Source organism: Lepidochelys olivacea (genome assembly GCF_965140295.1).
Source record: "Lepidochelys olivacea isolate rLepOli2 genome assembly, chromosome: 13".
NCBI lineage: Eukaryota > Metazoa > Chordata > Testudines > Cheloniidae > Lepidochelys > Lepidochelys olivacea.
Window position 1 is genome coordinate 18,527,717 of NC_140423.1, and position 25,288 is coordinate 18,553,004.

The following is a 25,288-nucleotide window of genomic DNA, read 5'->3' on the forward strand; positions in this document are numbered from 1 at the left end:
CCACCCCTGAGGGGAACGGGCATGCTGGCAGCAGAGGGTCAGGTGGGCCACTGTGTATCTGGCAACTGCCAGTTTGTAAATAGTGCCCTTGCACTGGGTTGGGTGGAGTGGGACTGCCCGTGCCATGTCATGCACCATTGCCCCTGGCTGGCTCCTCACTCTGGGGCCTGGCCTCCCCATGCCATGGTCCATTGCCTCCATGGGGGCACACAAATATGTTTGGAGCCAGGCCCACAAAAGGTAAATCCATCTATGCAAGCCACGTGAGCCTAAGTCAGTTGACCTGAGCTCTGAGATGTAGAGCTGTGGGTAGTTTTTGGCAATGTAGGCGTACCCTCAGAATGACTGTCAGTAATACACCCATCATTGTGTCTCCTTTTGATGCCTGAGCTGGTGCTGCAGGGAAAATATCTGTTTTTAATCCATTTTTTAAAAAGAATTGTTGTACTAGTGAAGGCACTGTCCTCACAGCTATGGGGAATAAAATTCTTTATTTATGCACCAGCCAAGAAAGGCATTCGACGCTCATGTGCCTGAGGACCAGCAGGGAGAACTGCTTTGTGCTTCTCTGCAGTCAGGCCTCCTGACCCTACTCTGATGAGAGCACCTCCAGGTCCTGTCCCCTCTTGATCTCTCTGCAGCCACTGCTAATTAGTTCTAATTGTGCTTTTAGTGATGAGGACACATGTCCCAGTGGAGATTTGCACTGCAACCACTTTGTTGATTTTTATCATTCTTTTGAAAAATACAGTAGTTTAAAAAAGAAAAAAGAAAAAATAGAAAAGAAAAGAAAACATTCAGCTAATCCATTGAACATCAGAGCGACTGTGCCTCAGGGCCTATGCATTTTCAAATGGCATCCATGATGCTGTACCATATGTTTTCTTTACTACATAAACTTTTTCAGGGAAAAAGTATGTGTAATGACTCCCACTCTCTTCTACCTCTGCCATGGGTTACCAACGGAGAATGAACCTGGGACCTTCAGCATTAAAAGCCTGGGCCTTTACCACTTGAACTAAAGGAGTAACTCTGTTAGCAGTAGTAGGCTTTTATCCTCTTCTGTACAATAGTTACTGCAGTAATTTATTTTTAATAAGGGTGTGTATCTTCTTCGTTCCAGAAGCTGCTTGCATCTAATGTCTTTTCCTCACGCTCAACCAGTGGTGCCAGGGTTGACTCTTAACCAGAAATTGAATCCAAAGGGGGTGATTCCATTTCTGGTTTCTTTGGCACAGATCAGGTGCTTTTCCACAAAGCCCATTCACTGGCTCTGGTTTAAACCTGAGTCAGACTAATATATATATTTGAAGTACATAGTCTAATTATAGATTAGAGGGAAACGGCAGCTCAGAATTATTATTCATCTGTAATGTTGCTTTTGTCTCACTCCACAAATGCAGTGCCTTAATTATTTAGCAGATTAGTCTTTCTGTATAATGACCTGCTTCAAACAGAGAGTTTGAATTGATTTTCTCCCATTATATTTGGCTTGCAAGATAGTTAGTAACTACTAAGCTGATTTTTAGGTGAATGAAATTATTGGTTCCAGGATGAAATTACACAGCTACACTTGCTGTTTAAGTATGTGGCACAGCAGATAATCTTTAAATAATACTAGAAGTTGCAGCTCAATTAACTTTTTAAAGGCACAGAAAAGAAAGAGTTCAGTTACAGGGACAGGTTGAAGGCTCTTAATATGGAGAACAAAACAATTCTATTTAAGTGGGGACAACATAATACTATTAAGTACATCTGCACAGTACTTCATAGACATTAACTAATCTTCACAACATCCCTATACGCTGGTTAAGTGTATAATTATATCTCTTTTACCGATGAGAAAGACAAAGGCAAACAAGTTAAGTAAGGTTAGGGTAGAAGGGAAGTTGGTGTTAGCCCTGGGATTCGAACACTGGAGTTCTGGTTCCCAATGATATGCTCAGAAGAGGGAGAGTTTTTACTAGATGTTGAGTGATAAGACATGAAATTAAAGTTAAAAAAGGAGAAATTTTAGCTTGCTAACAGAAAACACACTTACCTACACAGGTCTGAAAAATGTATTACAGTTCTTAGGAGGTGCTCAGAATGAGATGGATAAACTCATAGAAGGAGTAGAGTACAATCTTCCTAGTGCAAATGAGATGATGGACAAGTTGAAGCTAATTAGATCACCTCTGAGTCAAGAGGACATATTGAACTTCTTTGTTAGCCCAGTGTGTCCAGGCATAGGATATAGAATCCAAGTTTAGGAACATAGGCCCCAAGGCAGCAAAGCACTTTAGTATCTGCTTAGGGCAATAATTCGTGATTTCCTCCCCCCAAATCCTTCTCTTTATTTAAAAAAAGAAACCCCACATGACTTTAAGTTCAGGTATAGTCATAGTCCGGTATAGTCATTGTTTGAAAAATGAATTGTTAATACAAAGGATTTTTTTTTTTTAAAAAGTGGAGTGGGATTGTGGAAGTGGAGACTCTAGTGACTTCTCAAGTAAATGGGATCATTTGCAATTGTAAGGCCATTTACACTACTGTAGGCCTCAGTAGGGAAGCACAGTGACTATGTTTTCAAAATAATCAGCCTAGGGAGACTAACTGGAGTATAATGATCAAGGTATCACTTCTTGTTTCTTAAGTAAAACAACCGGGCTCCGATGCTTTACATTTCCCACAGCCAGTCTTAGCAGGGCATGATGTTCAATGGAACGGGTGAGCTAGGGTCAGTTGACATGGACTGTCTGGAATGGCATCAGGAATTCTTGCACATGCTGTCACAGTGTGATTTATTAGGTAATTAATGTGTGAGCGGGCACAAAGTGACACAGGCCAATGTAACTTTCCAGTTTGTTATTTTAAACAGCCCAAGTGGAAAGCTGGCTCATTGGATTGAAAATGGTTAGGGCAGGAGAAAATGGTATAATCGAAAATTGAGCCTTTTTCTCCTCCAAATTGGTAAAATGCTGCAAAAAGTGTGATCCAGATGCTAGTGTTGGGTACTTGGATTTTTATGGCATATTTCATGTTTCTTAGGATGGGAACTGGAAAGAATATGTACTCTTTGACACACTGGGCTGGGTAGAACGTTAAATCATGAGGAACAATTTCATCTGATGAAGAACATGTACAGAACTATTGGGTGCCCAGGGCATGCAGGATCAGGCTCCAAGCCCATTCCAGTGCCTAGCAAATGCTGCTCACTAAAACAGAGAACACAAGTTAAAAATTAAAACAACAATTCCAAACTGAATTAGACACCTGACTTACCCTGTCATCAAGAGCGAGTATATTCTGGGTTGGTGATACTCAGCTGCTAGGCCTAAAATCAGTCTGGGGGCACCTATACATTTATAGCTAACCTGAAATTCCTTCGTATATTGGGAGCAAGGAAAAAGGACTTTCAGCAGGGTGTGTTCTCTGAGTGTACCTGCTTTTTAGTGTAAGTCGGGATGTTCTTTGAATAATTTGTATTTCTCTGTCCTCTTAATTTCCTTTGAGTTTTAGATGGCTTGTGATTTTGTATTAAGAAATATGAAACAAAGCTTTCTGGAAGTAAGAACATTTAAACAATAGTGAGACTATAATAAGCAATATTACACAATTGTCTTATGATGTATAATGTTACTCTGTATAACAAATGTGGTATAGATCTGCCCCTACTGTGATGCTGAAATGCATATGAATAATGGCAGTTACAAATATGCATGGTCTACTTCCACTTTTCTGCCTATAACTTACTAAACAGGAAGGAAAGAGCGTTGTACAAAACATTAGTGTATTTTCATTGTAACTTCCATGAGATTTGTTTTGCTTAAAGGTCAGATTCCACTGCTGTGGCAAAATCCCAGTGTTTTAAGACAGTCTGATATTATTAGGAAAAAAAAACACCTGAACATCAATTACTTAGAGACAAAAGATTTGGGGTAAAATTTTCAAAAGCACCTAAGTCACTCGGGGCCAGATTTTAAGATATTTTGGCCCTTAAAGATGCAAATAGATGCTTTTGAAAATTCTACTAAGCACCTAATTTCCCATGGAAAATCTCAGTAGGCATCTAACTACAACTTTAGATACCTAAATAGTTTTAAAAATCTGGCTCTAAGAGTCTAAGGCACTTTGACAGGTTTCAGAGTAGTAGCGTGTTAGTCTGTATCCGCAAAAAGAAAAGGAGGACTTGTGGCACCTTAGAGACTAACAAAGTTATTTGAGCATGAGCTTTCGTGCGCTACAGCTCACTTCATCGGATCCACTACATGCATCCGATGAAGTGAGCTGTAGCTCAGGAAAGCTTATGCTCAAATAACTTTGTTAGTCTCTAAGGTGCCACAAGTACTCCTTTTCTTTTTAAGGCACTCTGGTACTTTTTAAAATTGTACCTTTCTCCAAAACTCTGTTAAAATATATTGATAGTAATAGGAAACATTGAGCTGGCATCAGATTTTTTTTTTCCTTATGGGCCATTCAAATAAAATAAATTCCCCATGGTTAGAATCCATTAGCAGAATACTTGCTCATAGTAATAACCTAAAAGACTTTTTCCATGGTCATTTAGGAAATGGAAAATACATCAGATCCAAACTACCGATGCAGAACGGGTAGCAGCAGGGAAGTGCAAGTGCTTTCGCCCTTTCACTAATGCCTCTGCTATGTAGCTGGGCTTCTGCTTTGGAGAAGTTGCCACATACAGCAGATACAGTACGCAGTTATCCTTGAGAGAACTATCATTCCGAAGTGATCTCAGTGCTAAATCATGACTTTGGCAGGTGGAAACTAGTAATAAGGCTTGAATGATGGCTTGAGGGAAGATAATATAAAGCTGAAGGCTGTGCGTGCTTATGCCAGATATGAAGTTTATGGTTTTATAATAAAACATTACCTCATTTCTTTATGGAATTGAATAATTATTCCAGGTGCTGCAGTACATGCTCACCTCCCATTGCTGAAATCTTAGATGCTGCTACTTTTTGCTACCAAAAAATAACTCATGAAAGAGTCGACTGGTTTAGTCTTCAGTCTGGCTGAGGCAGACCTAGCTGGAGTTTTGTACCTGCCCCCGAGAGAGAGAGACAGACCCATGCTGAGGGACACAAGAAGAGAAGGATAGCTGTTGTGGAGAGAGGGTGCAATGATGAGGGATTAGCTTCCTTTAGCATAGATCGATTTTCTCCAAACTCGGTTTCTAGATTCAGCTTTGAGGATGTAACCATATAATAATACAGGCAAGATATCAGCCAGCTTCTGAGGAACAGAGAAGGAGAAAGAGGTGTGAGATTCCTGGGCCTTCCTGGAGCAGAGGCTGCGAAACCTGGTAAGAAAATTATGATGACAAGGGATTGTAGGCATTTAAGGACTAATAGTCAGAGGCCCTGCACTCACGTGTGTGTGTGTGTGTATACAGGCAAATGAATTGGAGAGCAAAACTTGGAAGTTGTGGGAGCAAATCAGGTGGTTAGACATGTAACTATCAGAATTTGTGCTCACAATTTGCTTTGCAAACAGGGAGGCCCAGCTGAAAATTCATCACTTAAAATATTTTAACCATTCCTCTTGGAATAGATGGCATTTGGAACAAATCACAGTATTAAATGCTCTGGTCCAGCACTGTGGATAGTGAATGACAAAAACATGACTTGATTTGTGAGCTCTCTCATACCAGATTGATGAAGAATGACTCAGGTGAGACTGGGAATGGCTGCAATGGAGAAGTTCTCTCCTGCATTCTGAGTGTAAGAGGATTCTTCAGGGATATGTGTAGGCTGTGGTTCCCTGCAACTGCATGCTAAAGGCCAGTGCACCAGGTTGGGTACATGAAGTTCACAGGGACTAGAAACTCTTGACTGGCAGAGAATAACAAGATGAAATAAGAGAGCAACTAAAAAAAGAAGAGTTTGCATTTTGAGTCTAATCATTAGGGTGTAGCTTTTTGGAACATCCTTCTGGTACTGAAAAGATGGGAGTTTCCTCCTCTTATTCAAACATTTCCTGAATTAGAGCCTAAAATGTTTTTTTTCTTCTGCTATGATTCACCTGGCTCAATATCAGGAATACATTTTGAGCCCCAGGTGTAAAAAAGTGCAGAGCTAGATCATCCAGCTGGTATTCTGCTTTCTGTAGCACATCAACTGGAATTAAATGCCAGAAACCAAAGGTTAGCACTGGGAGGAGAGAGACGTTTCTCTTGCTGTTGAATGCCCACCAAGATTCGTGAATGGGTCCTGAACCTCCTGACCAACTTCACCAGGAAATCCAAGATGGGCCCCCAAAACAGGTCCTGTGTCAATTATAGGACATAACTCATTTGAACAGTCCACCTTTTTGGTGAGACAACACACTGGTGAATGTTTCCCGTTTTTTTTTTTCTCCTCTTCTGTATGGGGGTTTCCCCTGTTGAAAGGTCTGTTTTGAGCATGTGGGGCTAGTTTCTTTTCATGCCACAGCAGCATATCTCTCTTCATCAGACTGAAAAACAAAAGTCTCATTCTTGTGGGGCGCACTCTGCTAGCCTTCAGCTTTGGACAGAGAGGAGGAATCCAGAAGAGACTTGATTCCGGTGAGTCCTGAGACAACCATGAGTCCCTTGATGCTCAGGAAAGGATCAGGCACCAGCAAGGAGAGGGGCCTTTCCGTGGTGGCTTCCAGTCAGGTTGTGCTTCTGTCATCCTTTTTTCTGCAAGGGCAGGATCTGGATGTAAAACTTGGATCCATCTCTAGAATCCCTTGGGTTTTGAGCAGGGAAGAAGAATCTTGGAAAGCAGCAGTACCAAACAGACTGACAAGTGATTGTGGGCAGTTCATAGTGCTCAATGGTAACCGTGTGAGTTTGGGCTGCGTACGGAAAGACAGTGTGTTATAAGGGACTACGTGGCACTGGAGAGACTGTAGAAGAGGCAGTCAGCTGTGGGCACCTCAGCATCAGAAAGATATTGGCAAACAAGGGAATTTAGGGACAAGGAATAGAAATGAGGAAGGGCCAGGCGGGATTGATTGCAGGGAGAGGTTAAAAACTAAAATAGCTTGTCTGGGAGGGAAAAAGGTGAAATTGAGACAAAGGGTCAGTCTGAATGCTGGGAAACCTTTCTGAGCTCCGTCAAAATAGTCTCTGTGGGATGTAATGGGAGTTCAGTTGCCTGGGAACTTTAACGTAGACCGGACAAAGCCCAGGAGCGCGTGCTGAAGGGAAAAGCTGTCGTGGCCTGCGCAGGAATGACCTAGTACAGTGCAGCTCTTCCATTTCTACTGATCCGGGTTATTTTTTGAGCTTTTGCTGCCACCTGGTGACTCTCCCAGTAAAAACAATTTTTAAAAATGAACTATGTTCTCGCTAAACCATACTGCAGATCTTCCTCCCCCCGCCTTCTCTGTGCCCATCTGCCCTCACTCTCTCCTGCTCCCAGTTACCCGTCTGCCCAGGAAAGTGCGAGTGAGACAACGGCTCTGAGGACAGCTGCAGCAAACACCAAACCTGGAAGATGGGCCAGTTAATTCCAAATGTCACAGTCTGGCTGGTGTCTGAGGAAGGACCCTGGCTCAAGCAAGATCAGATTATAGCACACATTCTCTCTCCCTGTCTTCCAGAATACAAGCCAAGCTATGTCCGGAATCGCTCTGTTCGCTCTGTGTCCATTGAGCTGGATGGAGAGGTTTATAATTTGGGCTTAGAAGATGGCTACCATCCTGTCTTACCAAGGAATATCACCAAAAGACACAAGACAGAGGGGGAGGCTGCAGGAGCAGAGGAGGATAAGGACATCGGAGAATACAGTGGCACAGGCGGCATCGCAGAGTATATGGCCCCTAATTTAATCAAAGTGACTCACAGGTGAGTGCGTACAGTGTGTGACATTTGCCCTTGTCACCCATGGGCAGGTTGAGAAAGAATGGGTGCATTTCTTTTGGTGAACTAGTAATTTGGATGCTGACACCTGGCCTCCGACTTTCCAGCTTGGCAGAGTGAAACTGCTGCAGAAACCGTTTATTTGGGGAGGAGGGAAAGAGCAGGAGAGGAAATCTGCCTGGGTTCAGCCAGTGTCCCTGCAGAGTGAGGGCTCGGAGGTGAGAATTTTCCAAAACTCTCAACATTGGCCTAGCTTTGCTCCCATTGAAGTCAGTGGTATAACTCACATTGATTTCAGTGGGCGCTGAGTTACACCTTTTGAAAATCCCATTCTGATTGTACATTTAAGTCCCTCTTTCTCCCTTCTCTGAAGTCCCCATCCTTACCCTTAGTAGCATTAGCTTTTCACAGTGGATGATTTGCCATCACACAGGGAATGGTGTGTGGCTGCAGAGGGCTGTCCCATGCTCTAAGCTTTGTCTGCACTGGAGACTTGCCGTCATTTCACCCATCAGTGATTAGCCAATTCAGACCTCTAGTGTAAACAAACACAACTACTGTTTGCACCAGGAATGCTCATCCTTATTTGAGACCAGGATAAGCTGTACAGTGGAACTCATAGTGATTCACCTGGTCTGTGAAAGGGGGTTGGCTGTAACTGGGGCAAGGCCCTAGTTGAGTGTAACTGCTTATTCCAAGAACGCAATTGGAGTTCTAGGGGAAGCAGCCGCCTTTCGCACCTCCCTCTTGCCAATTTTGGGAACGTGAATGCTGGACTGAGGGAAGAGAAGCATTGAGAGGTGGAGCCTTGGAGGGTGGGGAGAGGGAATTATCTGGGCTGTGAAGACACCGTAACACCGCTGGGAAGAAAGAAAGAAATCTGCTCCTGTGTGTGTAAACTCTAGAGCTGTTTGCAGCTAAATTTGTGTTTGATTAGCTTAGTCACGGTCTTCTTATGAACTTTCCTCAGACAGACATCCGTTATCAGTGTGTTCGTTATTTTGAATTGTTCACTGATTAGCTCATGTAAGCACGCTTCAGTTCCTGCTTCTAGGGCTAGGTCCTCCGCTGGTGTAAGGCGGCATGGCTCCATTGAAGGTAGAGCGGTTGAGGATCCCTATCTTTGTGGTCATGAGTCAGAATGTGCTGTGTGAGTGGCCTCCTGAATCAAAGGGTATTCATCCTGCTCCCTGATTAGGTGGCTCCCAAGTCCACGCGAATTGCTGGTTGTGCAAACACTGCTGCAGACATGTACCTTCCTGAGGAGTCCTACTGCTTCCTTATCCACAGACTTTCCTGTGAAAGCTGTGGCAGGGAGTTCACAGCTTTTTGTCAAATAACATTTCAAAAATACCCATCTGTGGTATTTACTAAGCTCCTAGTGTAAAATTTTCAAAAATGCCTAAATCCCATTTTTAACAGTGACTTGGGATTCTAAATCTCATTAAAAGTCAATGGGACTTAGAAGCCTAAGTCACTCCTGAAAATGAGACTTAGGCTCATAAGTCACTTACGTGTTTTTGAATTTTATCCGTTGTAAAAGCTGTAAACGTTTATTCTCTTTGAAGCCTGACAGTTTTTCTGGGGAATCTCTCGTCTCTTTCATAGATCATTCAGTTAAGTGTTAACGGATTACTGCTTCCGAGAAGCTTTTAGAATTCGTTACATGCTTGATAAGTAATGTAACGACATGCTACATGCTTGATAAGTAACTTAGAAGTCTGTGTAGCCCAGTCTAAGAGCAGCATTAGGAAATAGCCAGTATATGATCGTTTACAAGCAGGGCTGGCTCTAGGCACCAGGTAAGCAAGCTGGTGCCTGGGGCGGTGCTGTTGAGGGGGCGACACTCCGGCAGCAGCCCCAGCGGCAATTTGGCGGCAGCTCCTCTTCATTGTTTCCCGCAGCAGCAATTCGGCGGCGACTCTTTTGACTTGGGTTTTGCCATCGGCGGCAATTCGGCAGGTGTTTTTTTGCTGTGTGGGGCAGCAAAAAACGTAGAGCCGGCCCTGTTTACAAGGATATTCAAAGTGATTGATTGTTTATTACCCTCCAGTTAGTTTTCACATTGGCTGAATGTTATCATGGTAAATTTGTAACAAATCCCCCCCACCCCCAGTAGATTATTTAATGTTGTTGAATTGGTATCATTTGCTTTTTGGGGCTTTAGAACTCAGGCCTTGTCTACACTACCGCGGTAAGTCGACCTAAGTTACGCTACTCCTGCTGCATGAATAATGTAGCTGGAGTCTGCGTAGCTTAGATGGATTTACTGCAGTGTCTATACTGCGCTGTGTTGATGGGAGATGTCTCCCATTGACTTACCTTACTCCTCTCATTCTAATGGAGTACCGGAGTCCATGGGAGAGCGCTCTTCATTAGACCTGCTAAATCGACTCCCACTGAATCAATTGCAGCAGCATCGAACCCGGTAAGTGTAGAGATGGCCTCAGAGTTATCAAAAGCAGATGTTTCTGATGCTGGCTCCTCTGTAATAAAATTTTATTCTCCTGTGGACAGATGCTATATCCTGGAGAATGATACTGTTCAGTGTGACACAGATCTGTACAAGTCACTGCAGGCTTGGAAGGACCATAAACTTCATATTGACCATGAGGTTAGTGATCTTGACAGCTGTATGTGTGTAATATGCTGCTTTATTTTGTTATTTTTAACTTCTGCATTTGGGAATTGGATTAGTTTTTCCTTGGTTTGTGGAGATGAGGGATTTGGAAGAGAAGTTGTCATATGAGGTCTCCCTGCAGGCCCATGCATTCAGGCCAGTGAATATTTAGCCAGTCATTGGGGCACAGGGAGATGTTGGGGAGAAAAAGCTGAAACCCAAAAACATCGCAGAGTACAGGGAAAGGAGCTTTTGTAATCACTCAGCAAATCATATCTGGGAATGCTTTTACACTGCAAATCTTGCACAGGCCATGGGAGATACTGAAGACCGTATTAGCTTTGGTAGTACACTAAGGGGCAAGCTAAAGTCAAGCTTCTTCAGTATCGTCTTGTTCCAGCTCTGTTTTTTAACAAGCATGTGCAGTATGGAATGCAGAAGAAAATTGCCTCGTCTCATCTCTCTCCTGTCTCCTCTATTTCTTGTATAGGGTCACAGGGCAGGATCCTTTGTGTACTCCTCTTGAGTTCTAGGTCCACCACATGTATGCCAGCCTGTCATGATGCAGCTGCTATTTAGTGGTGGTGGGGTAGTAACCTTTTGCTCAATCCTGGATGATATGTTTACATTGTCTCCCCATGTAAAGAGCCAAGGTGGGAGCCCTAGACCCATCTCTTGAGCATTTATGTGCACTGCCAGCTAGAGCGAACAGTACCAATATACTAGCAACGTTACTGCCTTCAATTACAGGGAAAGAAGCAGATAATGGTCTGGCACTTCGCTCCTCTCCCACAAATGCATATGCCAACGCAATCAAACTAACCACTGTCCTGTGTTCCATGCAGCCAGAGGTTTCAAATGATTGTAATGTAAAATGGTGGAGACCTGTCACTTCCTCTTGCAATCCTAAAAGGAGGGAAATCTGTTCCTGTTTCAAATTCACAATGGGCCATACCTCTCCAAAAGGCTTCAGTTGGACTTGTTCCTTTTGCTAGGTAACATCCAGCCTTTTTCAAATCTGAATGATGGGAGGAAGTTGTATGCAAATCAGAACATAGCCATATCTTTCCCCTACTAGAGCTCAGTATGGTGGTTAAGACCTGCCCTAAGTAGGTCATGGCTGGTATTTTGGGAATAGAAAGACTGACTTTCCTATAGCTCCACGCTCAGGTTTCCATCCTAGGCAGCCAGAAGAAGGTTTGCTCCTGGGCTGTAGCAGGGGGAGTAGTTTTGGTAATTTTGATCCTTTGGCAGAAGCCTAGAAAAGTATGTACAGGTGCATCAGAGGAGCCACTGCAGTCTGCGTGGGGTAGGAGCAAGGTAAGAGTGGGGAAAGAAAATTTTTTATTGGACTAGAATGGATGGGAGAATATAGGAACCCAACCAATTCATTCTGTGATTTTTGTTGTTAGATTGAAACACTGCAAAATAAAATAAAAAACTTAAGGGAGGTCAGAGGTCATCTAAAGAAGAAGCGACCAGAGGAGTGTGACTGTAACAAGATAAGGTATCTCCACACATACATTAAAGTAGCAAGTTGTAATATGCAACGGTGGCTGATATGAGTCTTGGCAGACAGGGTAAGAATCTGTTTTACCAGAGTTTATGCTGATGATGCTAACAGGAGCTCTTAATCCAGTGCCCAGTTTAGCAGAGGCTTCCCTCTCACCTTTCTGTTACACAGGAATGGTTATGAATCTGAGATAGTCAAAGTGACGCTCAGGGAAGCACATTTTAAAGCTGGTCACTAAAGCAAAAGGTGGGGACTTGTTTTACAAGGCGATAGGTCTTGTCTCTGGCCTCCTTCAGTCCCTTTACTCCAACACTTGTAGTGTTCGACTGGGGATGTCCTGCTCGTAAGAACTCACTTCTCTTACAGTGCAGAGCTAGCAGAACTCAGGCATCTCTGTTTCTCATGAATTAATTCAGGACTAATTAATGCCATTTAAAATGATGGACAAGGTCAAGCTTCTAACTAGCTTTTAAACTGCCCCTGTGGTCTAGTGTTGGTGACCTAAGGTCATGGGTGAGGCTCCGTGTTTGTCACAGATTCTGTGACTTCATGTGACCTCCGTGACTTCTGCAGCGGCTGGTGTGGCTGACCCCAGGGCTGCGCGAGCAGCTGCCCTGGGGACAGCCACACTGGCTGTTGCCGGAGCAGCTCTGCAGCCAGCCACTTGGACAGCCCCATCAGTCACTGCTCTGGCAGCCCGCCCTAGGGACCGCCTGAGCAGTGGCTGATGTGGCTGGCCCCGGGGACCGCTTGAGCAGCAGCCCTGTGGGTGGTGGGAGCAGCCACAGCTCAGCGGCTCCCAACAGTGATCCGGGGCGGCTGAGCAACGCCTGGCCATGGGCTCCCCGCCCCCACCCCATGGCAGCTGGAGCAGCCGCTGGCCTCCTGGGGTTTCCCTCCCTGCCCAGCAGGGGCGGTGGGAGCAGCAGTGGGCCCCTAGGCACCCCCCACCCCAATTCAATCAGAGTATAAGTCGAGTATAAGTCATGGACAGGTCACGGGCCCCTGATTTTTTGTTTCTTGCCCGTGACCTGTCCATGACTTTTACTAAAAATACCCATGATTAAATCTTAGCCTTCGTCATGGGTTCAAATCCAGCTGATCAGATATAACTCTGTGCTCAGATGCAGTGGTGGTGGGGTCATCTGAGAACAGAGATGATTTATTAAGCACATTGTTCTTACTTTAGACTTGCTTTTCCAAAGGGAAGCAGTGTCACTTTCTCTGCTTTCAATAAGTATACTGCACAAATGGAATAATACAAAGGTCAGATGAGAGCAAATTGCTCCTCCTTCAGTTTAATCATGGGCATCGTAATCCATTTCCTCAGACACCAGCAGTAAAACATACAGCAACTGACAGGTTTCAGAGTAACAGCCATGTTAGTCTGTATTCGCAAAAAGAAAAGGAGTCCTTGTGGCACCTTAGAGACTAACCAATTTATTTGAGCATGAGCTTTCGTGAGGTACAGCTCACTTCTTCGGATGCATTCTGTGGAAAGTGTTTGTGCTGGAAATGGCCCACCTGGATTATCATACACATTGTAAGGAGAGTGATCACTTTAGATAAGCTATTACCAGCAGGAGAGTGGGGTGGGGGGAGGTATTTTTTCATGCTTTGTGTGTATAAAAGGATCTTCTACACTTTCCACAGTATGCATCTGATGAAGTGAGCTGTAGCTCATGAAAGCTCATGCTCAGATAAATGGGTTAGTCTCTAAGGTGCCACAAGTACTCCTTTTCATATAGCAGCTGCTAGCTGGAAGAAACAGGCATTTTCCAGCTAGTCAGGAGCACCTGTAGCTGTATAGCCAGCGCTGGTTTAAACGTACCCAAACTTTTCTTACTAACTGAATTCTAAGTGCAGTAGTTCAGTGTCAAAACCTTGATTTTGCATCAGGGACTCTGCACAGTTAGCTTTCAATGTGCCCAAGAATTTCCAAAAGAATTGTAAGGCAGCACACACCTTGCATAGGGAGAGCATTTAAGAGCTTCCTGAGGGCTTCAGGCAAACAAGCATAGCAGAGAATCTTGTAAAATCAGTTGTTAAAGTACTTGAATAAAATTTGCTTTCAAGAAAGCTGCTCAGCAAAGCAACTTAAGAGTGCCAGAAACAGCTGATAATACGGCTACTGTTGAGTTTGCCAATGAGCCAGGTGTCACCATGGGAATATCAGCCATAGATCTGTGGTGTTATTGTGTGTGCTCTACAGAGCAGATGGAGCAGGCCTGTATATTTAGAGAAACCAGACAGAAATCCCACCTCCCATTAATTAAAGTAGCTCAAAAAAGGTTTTTCAAAGGTTATTAAAAGAAAAAATACTGTGAGATGTGCCCTATAGAGGCCTTCGGGGGGGGGGGGGGAGTTCTTGCTATTATGATGAACAGGCATCTCTGCCCGAAGAGATAGGCAGGTTTGACACATCCCCTCTCTCAGTTGCTTCTACAGGATGAGCTGTTCAGAATACACCCTTCAGCTCCCTGGGTTCACATTATCTGCTAGCTAACAACTGTGAAGTGCACGGTCTGCATAGCGTTTGTTAGCTGGTGACTCTGCCGTGCAGTGGCTTGTAGCTGAAACTATACAACAAATGTAGCACCGTTGTTTAATATTCCCTGGTGTCACCAAATAGTACGTACAAGTGTGGCATACAGTAGGAACCTATGTAATGCTGAATGAAGAATGAGATTTGTGTGTAATCTGATATATAGTGATGTAATTCTAAGCGGTACAAACACTCCCTCTTATATGTGTAATATTTTCCAAAACACAGTATGAGTCCGTGAAAGCTTACATAGCCCTATAAAATCACTGGTTTCAAAGAGTTACATTTTAAAAACTACTGTGAAGGACAGATTTTCTTTTTAACATTTACGGATGAACTTGTTTATGTGCAGAATGTTCACACGCTTCTGCTCTGCAAGCATTTACACAAGTGCATATGGGATCCCACTGAAGTCAATGGGACTACCCATATGAGTAAAGTTTCAATTATGTAAAGCTACAATTCTACAATAAGAAAATTTATCGATTAAGAATTAGATACATACTTTGTGTGTGAAACGTAAGCTTGCAGAATCAGACTAGTTATTTGATAGTAATAGTTACCTTATGTTGACAATTAGCCTTTTTAAAGCTCTGTGGCACTCAAAGATATATTCTAACATTTTATTTGAATTACATTACTTTTTTTATTTGTCTGTTGAAGAGTCTATTAGAACCTGCACAAGTCTGACAGAATTCAGTCTGCTACACTATTTAGATTAAATTGCAAAACTTTTTAAATTAGCTTCTGATTTGCAAGGCTGCTAATGGAGGGCATGACAATCGCCAATAGTGTTACAATTAACTGAGCTTTTATTCATTTTAAAAAATTGTTTTATTTTGTAATTTGTGTATGCAAAAATCACAAAGATCACCTTGCAAAAACTTGAATAGCCCTAATTTTTTTATAACACAGGAAAGGGAGTTCCAAAAAGAGATCTAAACAGTAGACTAACTTGTTTAAAACCCAACACACACTTGCCAGAATCCAGTTGAGTACACAGAGCTCCAGAATAAATTAGACACTGGTAGAAGCCAGAATGTTTGTTACAACGCTACCTTTTATCTATTTCCCAGGCACTGCTAGTCCGTAACAATACAGCAGCCACCTACCAGTCCATTTATATTGATATATATATATATTTTTAACTACAAGGGAGGAAAGATTATAGGCATCTGGCAACTCTCCTATTATCAAAATAAGTTCATAAAAATTTACATGAAGAAAGTACTAAAAGTGGAAATCTAATTGTTTTAGCTGACATGTATAATTTTGGCTCTCATATGCACAGAACAGGTAACGTTGAAGCTGCAGTATCTGAAATCACTTGCAGATACATGTTGCAACACACCACAAGATGTCCCTGTCCTCCCATGATTTTGTGGAGACAGCAGAAAATGCAGAAAAATGCTTAGAAGGGTAGATTCCAGTCCAGCTAGGTTGCGTATTGATAGTGAATAACTCAGCAGAAGAGGTGACATTTTCTATTTGAATGCAGTGTGCAAATTCTGTATAAACAGAAGCAATTGTCTTTTGATGTTCTTGATTGTGAATGTGTGGTTTTTTCCCAGTTACCATTCCAAACACAAGGGCAAACTGAGGCACAAAGGATCTAGTCTCCATCCTTTCAAGTAAGTGCAGGCCTCCTTCTTTGGAAGAAAAATGCAAGATGCTCACATGTTAAACTTCGATGAACACACACTAGCCAAGAAGTAGTCAAACACAACAATACTGCATCTCTTCTATATTTAAAAAACATTTTACATCTAAAGAAAGGGCAGTGAATAAGAGAGTGGGGGTCTAGTGGATCAAGCATGGGACTAGGAGCTAGCAGATTCTGAGATCTAATTCCCGCTCTAAAAAGGACTCTGAGACTTTAGGCCAGGCAATTAACCTCACTGGCTGTTTCGTCTTCAGTAAAATGAAGTATTCTTGCCAGCAAGTTAAAGAAGTATGGGCTAGATGAATGGACTATAAGGTGGATAGAAAGTTGGCTAGATTGTCGGGCTCAACAGGTAGTGATCAATAGCTCCATGTCTAGTTGGCAGCTGGTATCAAGTGGAGTGCCCCAAGGGTCGGTCCTCGGGCCGGTTTTGTTCAATAACTTCATAAATGATCTGGAGGATGGTGTGGATTGCACCCTCAGCAAGTTTGCAGATGAAACTAAACTGGGAGGAGAGGTAGATACGCTGGAGGGTAGGGATAGGATACAGGGGGACCTTGACAAATTAGAGGAGTGGGTCAAAAGAAATCTGATGAGGTTCAGCAAGGACAAGTGCAGAGTCCTGCACTTAGGATGGAAGAATCCCAATCACCATTACAGACTAGGGACCGAGTGGCTAGGCAGCAGTTCTGCAGAAAAGGACCTAGGGCTTACAGTGGACGAAAAGCTGGATATGAGTCAACAGGGTGCTCTTGTTGCCAAGAAGGCCAATGGCATTTTGGGATGTATAAGTAGGGGCATTGCCCCAGCAGATCGAGGGACGTGATTGTTCCCCTCTATTCGACATTCTGAGGCCTCATCTGGAGTACTGTGTCCAGTTTTGGGCCCCACACTACAAGAAGGATGTGGAAAAATTGGAAAGCGTCCAGCGGAGGGCAACAAAAATGATTAGGGGACTGGAACACATGACTTATGAGGAGAGGCTGAGGGAACTGGGATTGTTTAGTCTGCAGAAGAGAAGAATGAGGGGGGATTTGATAGCTGCTTTCAACTACCTGAAAGGGGGTTCCAAAGAGGATGGATCTAGACTGTTCTCAGTAGTAGCAGATGACAGAACAAGGAGTAATGGTCTCAAGTTGCAGTAGGGGAGGTTTAGGTTGGATATTAGGAAAAACTTTTTCACTAGGAGGGTGGTGAAACACTGGAATGCATTACCTAGGGAGGTGGTGGAATCTCCTTCCTTAGAAGTTTTTAAGGTCAGGCTTGACAAAGCCCTGGCTGGGATGATTTAGTTGGGGATTGGTCCTGCTTTGAGCAGGGGGTTGACCTAGATGACCTCCTGAGGTCCCTTCCAACCCTGGTATTCTATGATTCTATGAAAATGGGGTAATAGAACCCACCTACTTCCTGAGCTGTGATAAGGAATGAGTAGATCATGTCTCAACTGTTTTGAACAAGAACAGGGCTGTAATTACCAAGTATTGTCTCAGCAGGGCCTTTTGGAAGGAAGGCTGTTTCTTTAACAATATGAATGATTCATTTTCCTTCCAGTTTATGAAGCAAAGCCCATCAATTTTGTAAGCGACTTTTAAGTCCACACCGCCTCCCCCCCTTTTTTTTTATTTAAGAGTTGGGTGCATTGTCCTAACTTTTCTTGTCTCTTGGCTGTAGGAAAGCCCTGCAGGAAAAGGACAAGCTGTGGCTGCTTAGAGAACAGAGGCGAAAGAAGAAGCTGCGCAAACTGCTGAAGAGAATAAAAAACAATGATACATGCAGCATGCCTGGCCTGACCTGCTTCACCCATGACAACCAGCACTGGCAGACTGCCCCCTTGTGGACATGTAAGGATCCCAGTGACTGAGCAATAACCAGGAAGGTGCAGGTCACTGCCTGGGACAGGATTCTGTCCACCAGGCAATGCCCTGCTCCCTCATTGTTAGCATCAGTCCTGTAGACAGCACTTTATAGTATATGGTGTATTGACCAAGGTGTCAGGAATTTCCTCATAATATACAGCAATGCATTTACGGTTGGTATTACCAATCCAACAGGATGGGGAAAAGAACACCACCTTTTTCTGAAAAGGGAGTTAAAAGTGGAGGCTAAAAATAATCTGTTTAAATCAAATGGGTGTTTTTTACCAAGGTTTTCAGATAATGGGTCCAGTTTCGCATACGAGCCTCAAATAGAATTTGGTGTTCTTTAAGTATTTGCCTTACATGAATAACTAATCCTTAGGAAACTGGCCAGTTTGTAGTGGCCTGGCACATGGGGATTTGCTCATTTCCACGGTTGGGGGAGAGGTGAGAATATAGGTGGGCCAATTATTTATTTCATTTTAATTATTGCAAATAGCACATTTGCCAAAAATGCAGTTTGATTGACTGAAGCTGCAAATTCAAGCTGAACTCAGGAAATAGTTTCAGCTGCAAAAAAGTCAATGCTTTTTCATTTCAAAGAGACATTTAGTTTTGAAATTTAGCTAGATTTAACTTCAAAACAAAAGTGTGAAAAAAAGGGGGGGGATAAAAACCACTGAAAGCCAAAACAACCCATTTCATTTCAGCCAAAATGAGGGGTATTTTTGGTTTTTCATTTCACTCAGGAAAAAAAAATTCCAGATTTTTTCAGTTGTCAATGAATTAAAAAAAAAAAAATTATACACCCAGCTCTCATTGACACTGCCCTCTATAAGAAGATCCTCTTCTTGGCGAACAGAAGGGCCCCTCTCAAGAACTATAGTATGGCAGGGAACATAGAGAAGCTGTCTGGGAACATTCACATTCTACAGGTGGAAAAGGCAGGACAGAATAGAACAGAGCATGTGCACAAGTTTCAGATTGCTAGCTGTGCCCTCTGCCTAATTTTTGCATAGGGCAACAATATTCCTGAAGTGAGGCAGAAGGAATGCTACCTGAACACACAATTTAGAATAGTGTCTCACCAAGCTGCCATAGAATTTTGCTATAAGCTGGAGCACAGAGAAGGAGAAAGACCTGGTCGAGGACTATGAGCCACCAATATGATCCAGTTTTGAGAAAGCCTAATGCAATACTAGGATGCATCAGGTATTTTCAGTAGGGATAGGGAAGTGTTATTACCATTATACAAGGCACTGGTGAGATTAAATCTGGAATACTGTGTGCAGTCCCATGTTAAGAAAGGTGAATTCAAACTGGAACAGGTACAGAGAAGGGCTACTAGGATGATCAAAGGAATGGAGAACCTACTTTACAAGAGGAGAGCTTGGCTTGCATAGCCTAACCAAATGAAGGCTGAGGGGAGATATGGGTGCTTTCTATAAATACATCCAAGGGATAAACACCAGGGATGGAGAGGAGTTATTTACAATAAGCTCCAATAGAACAAATAGATATAAACTGACCAAGTTTAGGTTTGAAATCAGGTAAAGGTTTCTAACCGTTGGAGGAGTGAAGTTCTAGAACAGCCTCCCAAGACTGTTTCAAGACTGGTTTCAAGACTAAGCTTGATAAGTTTATGGAAGGGATGGTATGATGAGATTGCCTACAATGCCATGTGGCCTGTCCATAACTGATAGCAAATATGTCCAATGCCTGGAGATGGGACACTAGATGGGGAGAGCTCTGAGTTACTACAGTGAATTCTTTCCCAGGTGTCTTGCTGTTGGGTCTCACCAAAATGTTCAGGATCTAACTGATCACCATATTTGGGGTTGGTGGAATTTTCCCCTGGGTCAGATTGGCAGAGGCCCTGGAGTTTTTCACCTTCCTCTGTAGCATGGGGCACAGCTGGTTTGAACTAGAATAAATAATGGATTATCTGTAACTTGAAGTCTTTAAAACATGATTTGAGGATTTCAGTAACTACAAGGTTATGGGGTCTGTTACAGGAGTGGGTGGGTGAGGGTCTGTGGCCTGCAATATGCAGGAGGTCAGACTAGATGATCATGATAGTCCATTCTGACCTTAAAGTTTATGAGAATAGTGAAATGCATGCCTAACACTGGCTGAATGCTTCTTATGGTTTTAAGTATCTCAACCTTTCATTTGCAGTGGGTCCTTTCTGTGCCTGTACCAGTGCCAACAACAACACATACTGGTGTATGAGGACAATCAATGAGACACACAACTTCCTGTTTTGTGAGTTTGCTACTGGCTTCCTGGAGTATTTTGATCTCAACACTGACCCATATCAGGTACCTGAACAGAGAGCAGAAATGGAAATACTAAAAACAGACTAGTAAACTCTTTTCCCCTTTCAATATGAAATTACTTCTTTTGAATTGCTAAATAAGTAGCTTTTCATCAAACAATGCACATTTGAAAGAAGTCTCCTGGTATACACTAAAACAGTGATATAAGGCAGTGACTTGATTAGGAGCTAATAATTCACATCATAGCAAGGCAGTCTTTGTTCAAGAAAAATATTGCACTTTCCTGGTTAAAAGTGCAAGTGGCATTGAAGCAGACAATTGTTTTCTGGGGCAAGTAAAAGTAGGGGAGGGGGGTGCCTTCTTCCTGCCTTAAGGGACTAGAGCTGGCTCTGCACTGACGACATTCTCTCACATCTGGTCACAGATCAGAAATAGGGATGAAAAGCTTCGTCTTATGTCTGAGTCCTTTGTCTCACCCTGGTGTAAGCACCACTAGTGCCAACCCCTACCATAGATACATTGAACTGCTTTAAGCCATGACTTCCACCCGTACAGTTTACCCTGGTTTTGAACCTCTCTTCTGTATTTAAATATCTGTTTGTAGAGAGAATGGCTATAATTGATTGTGTGGAGCTGGGTGCCAGGAAGCCCAAGTTGAGCCACGTCGTTGCAAAGTGCAGCTTATACGTTCTAGGATTGCACGGCTGAAGCAGTGCTGGTATAAAACAAGAGCTACTTCATTTGACCTGAGCAGCTTTTCCTTGGTTTGTTTACTTTTGGAAACAAATCATGTGTGTTCTTTGTGTGAAGCTCTCTCAACTTTTTTAAGAACACCAACAACCCATCCGTTGTTAACAAGAACCTTTATTTATCCTTAGTTGATTAATGCAGTGAACACACTAGATAGAGACATTCTCAACCAACTGCACATCCAACTCATGGAATTAAGAAGCTGCAAAGGATATAAACAGTGCAACCCAAGAACTAGGAACATGGATCTGGGTAAGAGTCTTCTACTTACATTCTCCAAATCCCCAAGTGAAAAGGGGTTCCAGTATACCAGTACTAATTTTACACAATTGCAAATGGATTTCTAATATTATGACTAGTCGCCCAAAAAGTTAATATCCTGTTAATTGTGGACTCTCTTTAGGTTCATGGTTGCATGCATTGGATTGTGTCTCAATTTGCTGTACTTACAGCGTTTAAAGAACTATCCATTTCTGTGAATTTCATAGACATCGAGTTAGTGTACTGAGCAAATGTAAAGCTGTTTTGTTTACTTTCCTAACATATTAAGTAGTAGATATTTGAGGGGAAAACTGAGCAAAACAGTAGAAGAGTACAATACTAAACTTAAAGAAGCTAAAGATCTCACGAGTTGAACTGTCTTGTAGAAATGTATAATATCCCATGTGTGTTTAGGATCCTCAGTGTAAGTCTTGTATTACTTTATTCCCCTTTTACCTATACAATCTTTAAAAGAAACAAACAGTTGTTCCCAACCCCCACAGCACATGCTCTGGTACCACAGAGAAAACTAGCTGGAAATTTTCCAACAAAATATTTTTCCACTGGAAAATGTTGATTAATTAAAATCTACAGGCTCTCAGGCTCTGTGGCAGTCTGCCAGGTGGGCTACCATGGAGCCAAGTGCCTGGGAGACAGGACTTCCAAGCTGCTGAGTTGCCAGATACCTGGGAGCTGTAGTGAGGATGTGCTCCCAAACTTCCTGGCAGCTTGTTTGTAGGGATGACACTATCTTAGGGACCTAGGGCTCCCAAGCAACCTGGGGAGCACATTTCATTTAGGGAGTGTTCCTAGTGTGTCTAAAATGAAATATTGCGGATTTCCAGTTTTGGGAAATTTTGAGTATTCATCCTAAATCAGTATGGCGAACTTTCCAAAAACGCCAAAAATTTTGAGGAACTGGAAGTTGGTTTCCTAGCCAGCTGTTATAACAGGACACAATAGATTGGAGAGCCATTTATCCTAGTGGGAGTTTTTAAAATGTGGTGAAGAGTTCTAGACTGATAGTACTGGAGACTTTTGTCTATTAGTTATCAGAAGAAAAGGTCCACCCCAGGAGTGCCCTGCTAGAGAGGAAAAGGAAAGTGCAGTCTCCTGTGTCATTCAGACTTTGCCCCCTCTTTTGCTACAATGAGCATGAGAGCCAGATAATGATATGCACAAAACTGATTAAGAACTGGAAAGCAATAAGCAGCCATCTGTTAATGGTTTTATCCCCACCATAGTGCTGGTAGCAAAAGCTTCTGTACCCATTTCAATTCACCCACTTCCCTGGATTAGCAATCTTGTATTGTTGCTACTGAGATGACTTGTCTTATTCTAGATGACCATTATCTTCATCACCTTCTATTGCTTACATTGTCTGATTTACTGAGAAAACTCAGCGTTCCCCACAACTGCATTTCAAATAAAAAAAAAATTATATATATATATAAATATATATAAAAGACAAGTGTGTTTAATTCCTGCTTGTGTTTTTCAATAAAAAATTCAGGTCTTGTTCCCTCTAGAATGCACTCAAGCTATTATATGAGTAAGCTAGTGAAATCTCAGCAGTTGAGAAGGAAAGGGTTTTTACACCTCAGAGAAAACAAATTTCATTATATAATAGGAAAATTATTTCATTAGTGGTAGGCTTTTACACCCATGAGTGTTAAACAAGTGTTAACCAAAGCATTATCGGAGTCTGCTGCAGTAGTAGTTGTGAAAAGTTTCAACTGCCCAGTCACTGCACTGAGGTATACATTTGAAACCTAATATTGACACTTTTTCAAAATATTTCTGCCACGTACCAGCAGTACCATAACTGAAAATGTGTTTATCCTAAACTTCATCCCACTCTCCTGGTGTGGGGGATTAAAAATAGCATAGGGGCTTCTATACTGATTGTGTATTTAATTAATTGATATTTCTACTACATTTATTTAAATGAACCTGCCTGTGAATTACCACGGTGCTGCAAACTCTAGTTCTGTGTTGATGTAAAGTAGAAAATGCTTTGATTCTGGATAATAACAGATCAGAGTACACACTACCTAATTTGAACTTTGTTACATAACCCCAAAAATGGCTTGTGAATTAAGGTTAGCACGGGGTTCTCAAACTGGGGCTTGCGAGCTGTCAACCACCACTGCCGAATCCCGCTTTGCCTTCAGCATTTATAATAGTGTTAAATATAAAAAATTGTGGTTTTAATTTATAAGGGAGGGGGTTGCACTCTGTGTGAAAGGGTCACCCGTATAAAAGTTTGAGAACCACTGGGTTAGTAGGTAGAAGGTTCTGAGACATCACAATTTTTTGCATTGTGCCTTACCCAATACCTTATTCTTTTGCAGGCATCAGTTGATAACTCTTTTTTTTTTTTCTTATTTAGGGCTTAAAGATGGAAGCTACGAGCAGTTCAGGTACATTTTTATCAGGACACACTAAGCAATGAGGAATCTGGGGTTGGGAAAGCAGAGGAGGGACTTACCTGTCTGTCAGGGATACCTTTAATGCAAACTCTCCCTCCAGCCCTGTTAATTTGAATTTCTGTAGTATTCCTATTTATTCACGGGCAGAGCATGTTCTATTTCCTGTCATTCAGATTCAAGCTAAAATAGTTTCCCATCTTTCAGACCATAGTGCCGGTGGTTTTCTTGGTGATGGTTAACTCTTTTTCTCCTTTTGCTGCTTGATAATTAGGCAGTTTCAGCGTCGAAGGTGGCCAGAAATGAAGAGACCTTCATCTTCCAAGTCGCTGTGAGTTGGGAGTTAGTTCATGAAAAGCTTTAGCTTAACGTTTATTTTTCTCTCTCCTTTTTGCATGCAGCATCTATTCTCACTGTTTTCAAATAGGGGATCCTCACTCTTAAAGATAGTAGTATGGTTCTGTTAGTTTAAGTCAGCATTGTGTTCAATTTAGGGTTATTCTAAAATAGCTGCAGTGAAGGAGGTTAAACATTCAAACTAGCAACATTATTTTCTACTATGCGCACTTGAAATGAAGGTACACAACTTTCACCAAAAATCTTCAGACTTCTGCCTCCTTTCAGTTAACCTAGGGAACTAACTCAATATTTGCACTAAGAGAAAGGTGCTCTATGACGAGCCTAGCACCCAAACCATTTAAAAGGTTAAAGCAAGCACCGTAAATTACATTTAGAAAGAAATTAGAAGGCACTGCAGAGCACAAATGTAACACACTCCCAGTAAGAAATGCCACTGACCAAGAGGGCAGCCCTATTCTGTACCAGCATGTTTCTGAATAGTTTCAGTTTGCAGCCCCATAAACCACATGCAGTTTTTCAGTCTTGAGGTGACACAGATGCGGTTCACAGCTCTAAACTCTGAATCCCAGATGAAGGACTGCAACCTTTTTGCCAAACACAGATACCTAAAATCCCTTAGTCACAGCTGCCTTCTGGGCATCCAGAAGCAGCCAAGGATAGCAGAATTGCAAACATAAGCATATGAAGACAGGCTAATTCTCTCAGTTGAAGGATCAGATTTTTTTCCCCTGGTACTAGCATAATCTCAGTCTTGTCTAAATTAAGTCTCAGCAGCTCGCTCACTCTCTAAGCCATAAACTCAGACTGGCCCTGGGCAAGCCTGTCAACCACATGAACTGGATCTGACAAAGCAGTGGCTGACGTGGGCAAAAAAAACCCCTATGTCTCAGGAGCCGGTACAATCTTACTATTCCCCCAGTGGCCTCATGCATACTATGAGCCGGAGGGGTCAAGACTGAATTACCCAAACTATTCAGGAAAAATAACTTAAATATATTCTGACATTCTGCTAGAGCCCAGGGTTTTCTTTTTGTTGAATGCATCTTTCTCCATTAATGCAGTACTGTCAAACCTCTCAATCTACCAGAGTCTGAAAGTGGGGACTGATCTGCAAGAAAATTTAAAATAGCATGAGGTTTCTGTATGACCTTGGGCAAGTCACGTAGCCTTTCTAACTCAGC

General features: G+C 42.5%; 1 protein-coding gene across 5 annotated transcripts in view; it reads left to right on the plus strand.

The window, feature by feature from the left end:
• Positions 1-25,288, plus strand: part of SULF2 (sulfatase 2) — a 253,203-nt gene that overhangs the window by 212,439 nt on the left and 15,476 nt on the right. For all 5 annotated transcript variants that reach the window (XM_084645759.1, XM_084645755.1, XM_084645756.1 and 2 more), the window contains 9 exons: positions 7,573-7,816; positions 10,349-10,445; positions 11,864-11,958; positions 16,081-16,140; positions 17,844-18,013; positions 20,207-20,349; positions 21,186-21,309; positions 23,711-23,741; positions 24,022-24,078. In XM_084645759.1, the coding sequence (XP_084501885.1) occupies positions 7,573-7,816; positions 10,349-10,445; positions 11,864-11,958; positions 16,081-16,140; positions 17,844-18,013; positions 20,207-20,349; positions 21,186-21,309; positions 23,711-23,741; positions 24,022-24,078 (1,021 nt within the window). The remainder of the gene's footprint in view (positions 1-7,572; positions 7,817-10,348; positions 10,446-11,863; positions 11,959-16,080; positions 16,141-17,843; positions 18,014-20,206; positions 20,350-21,185; positions 21,310-23,710; positions 23,742-24,021; positions 24,079-25,288) is intronic.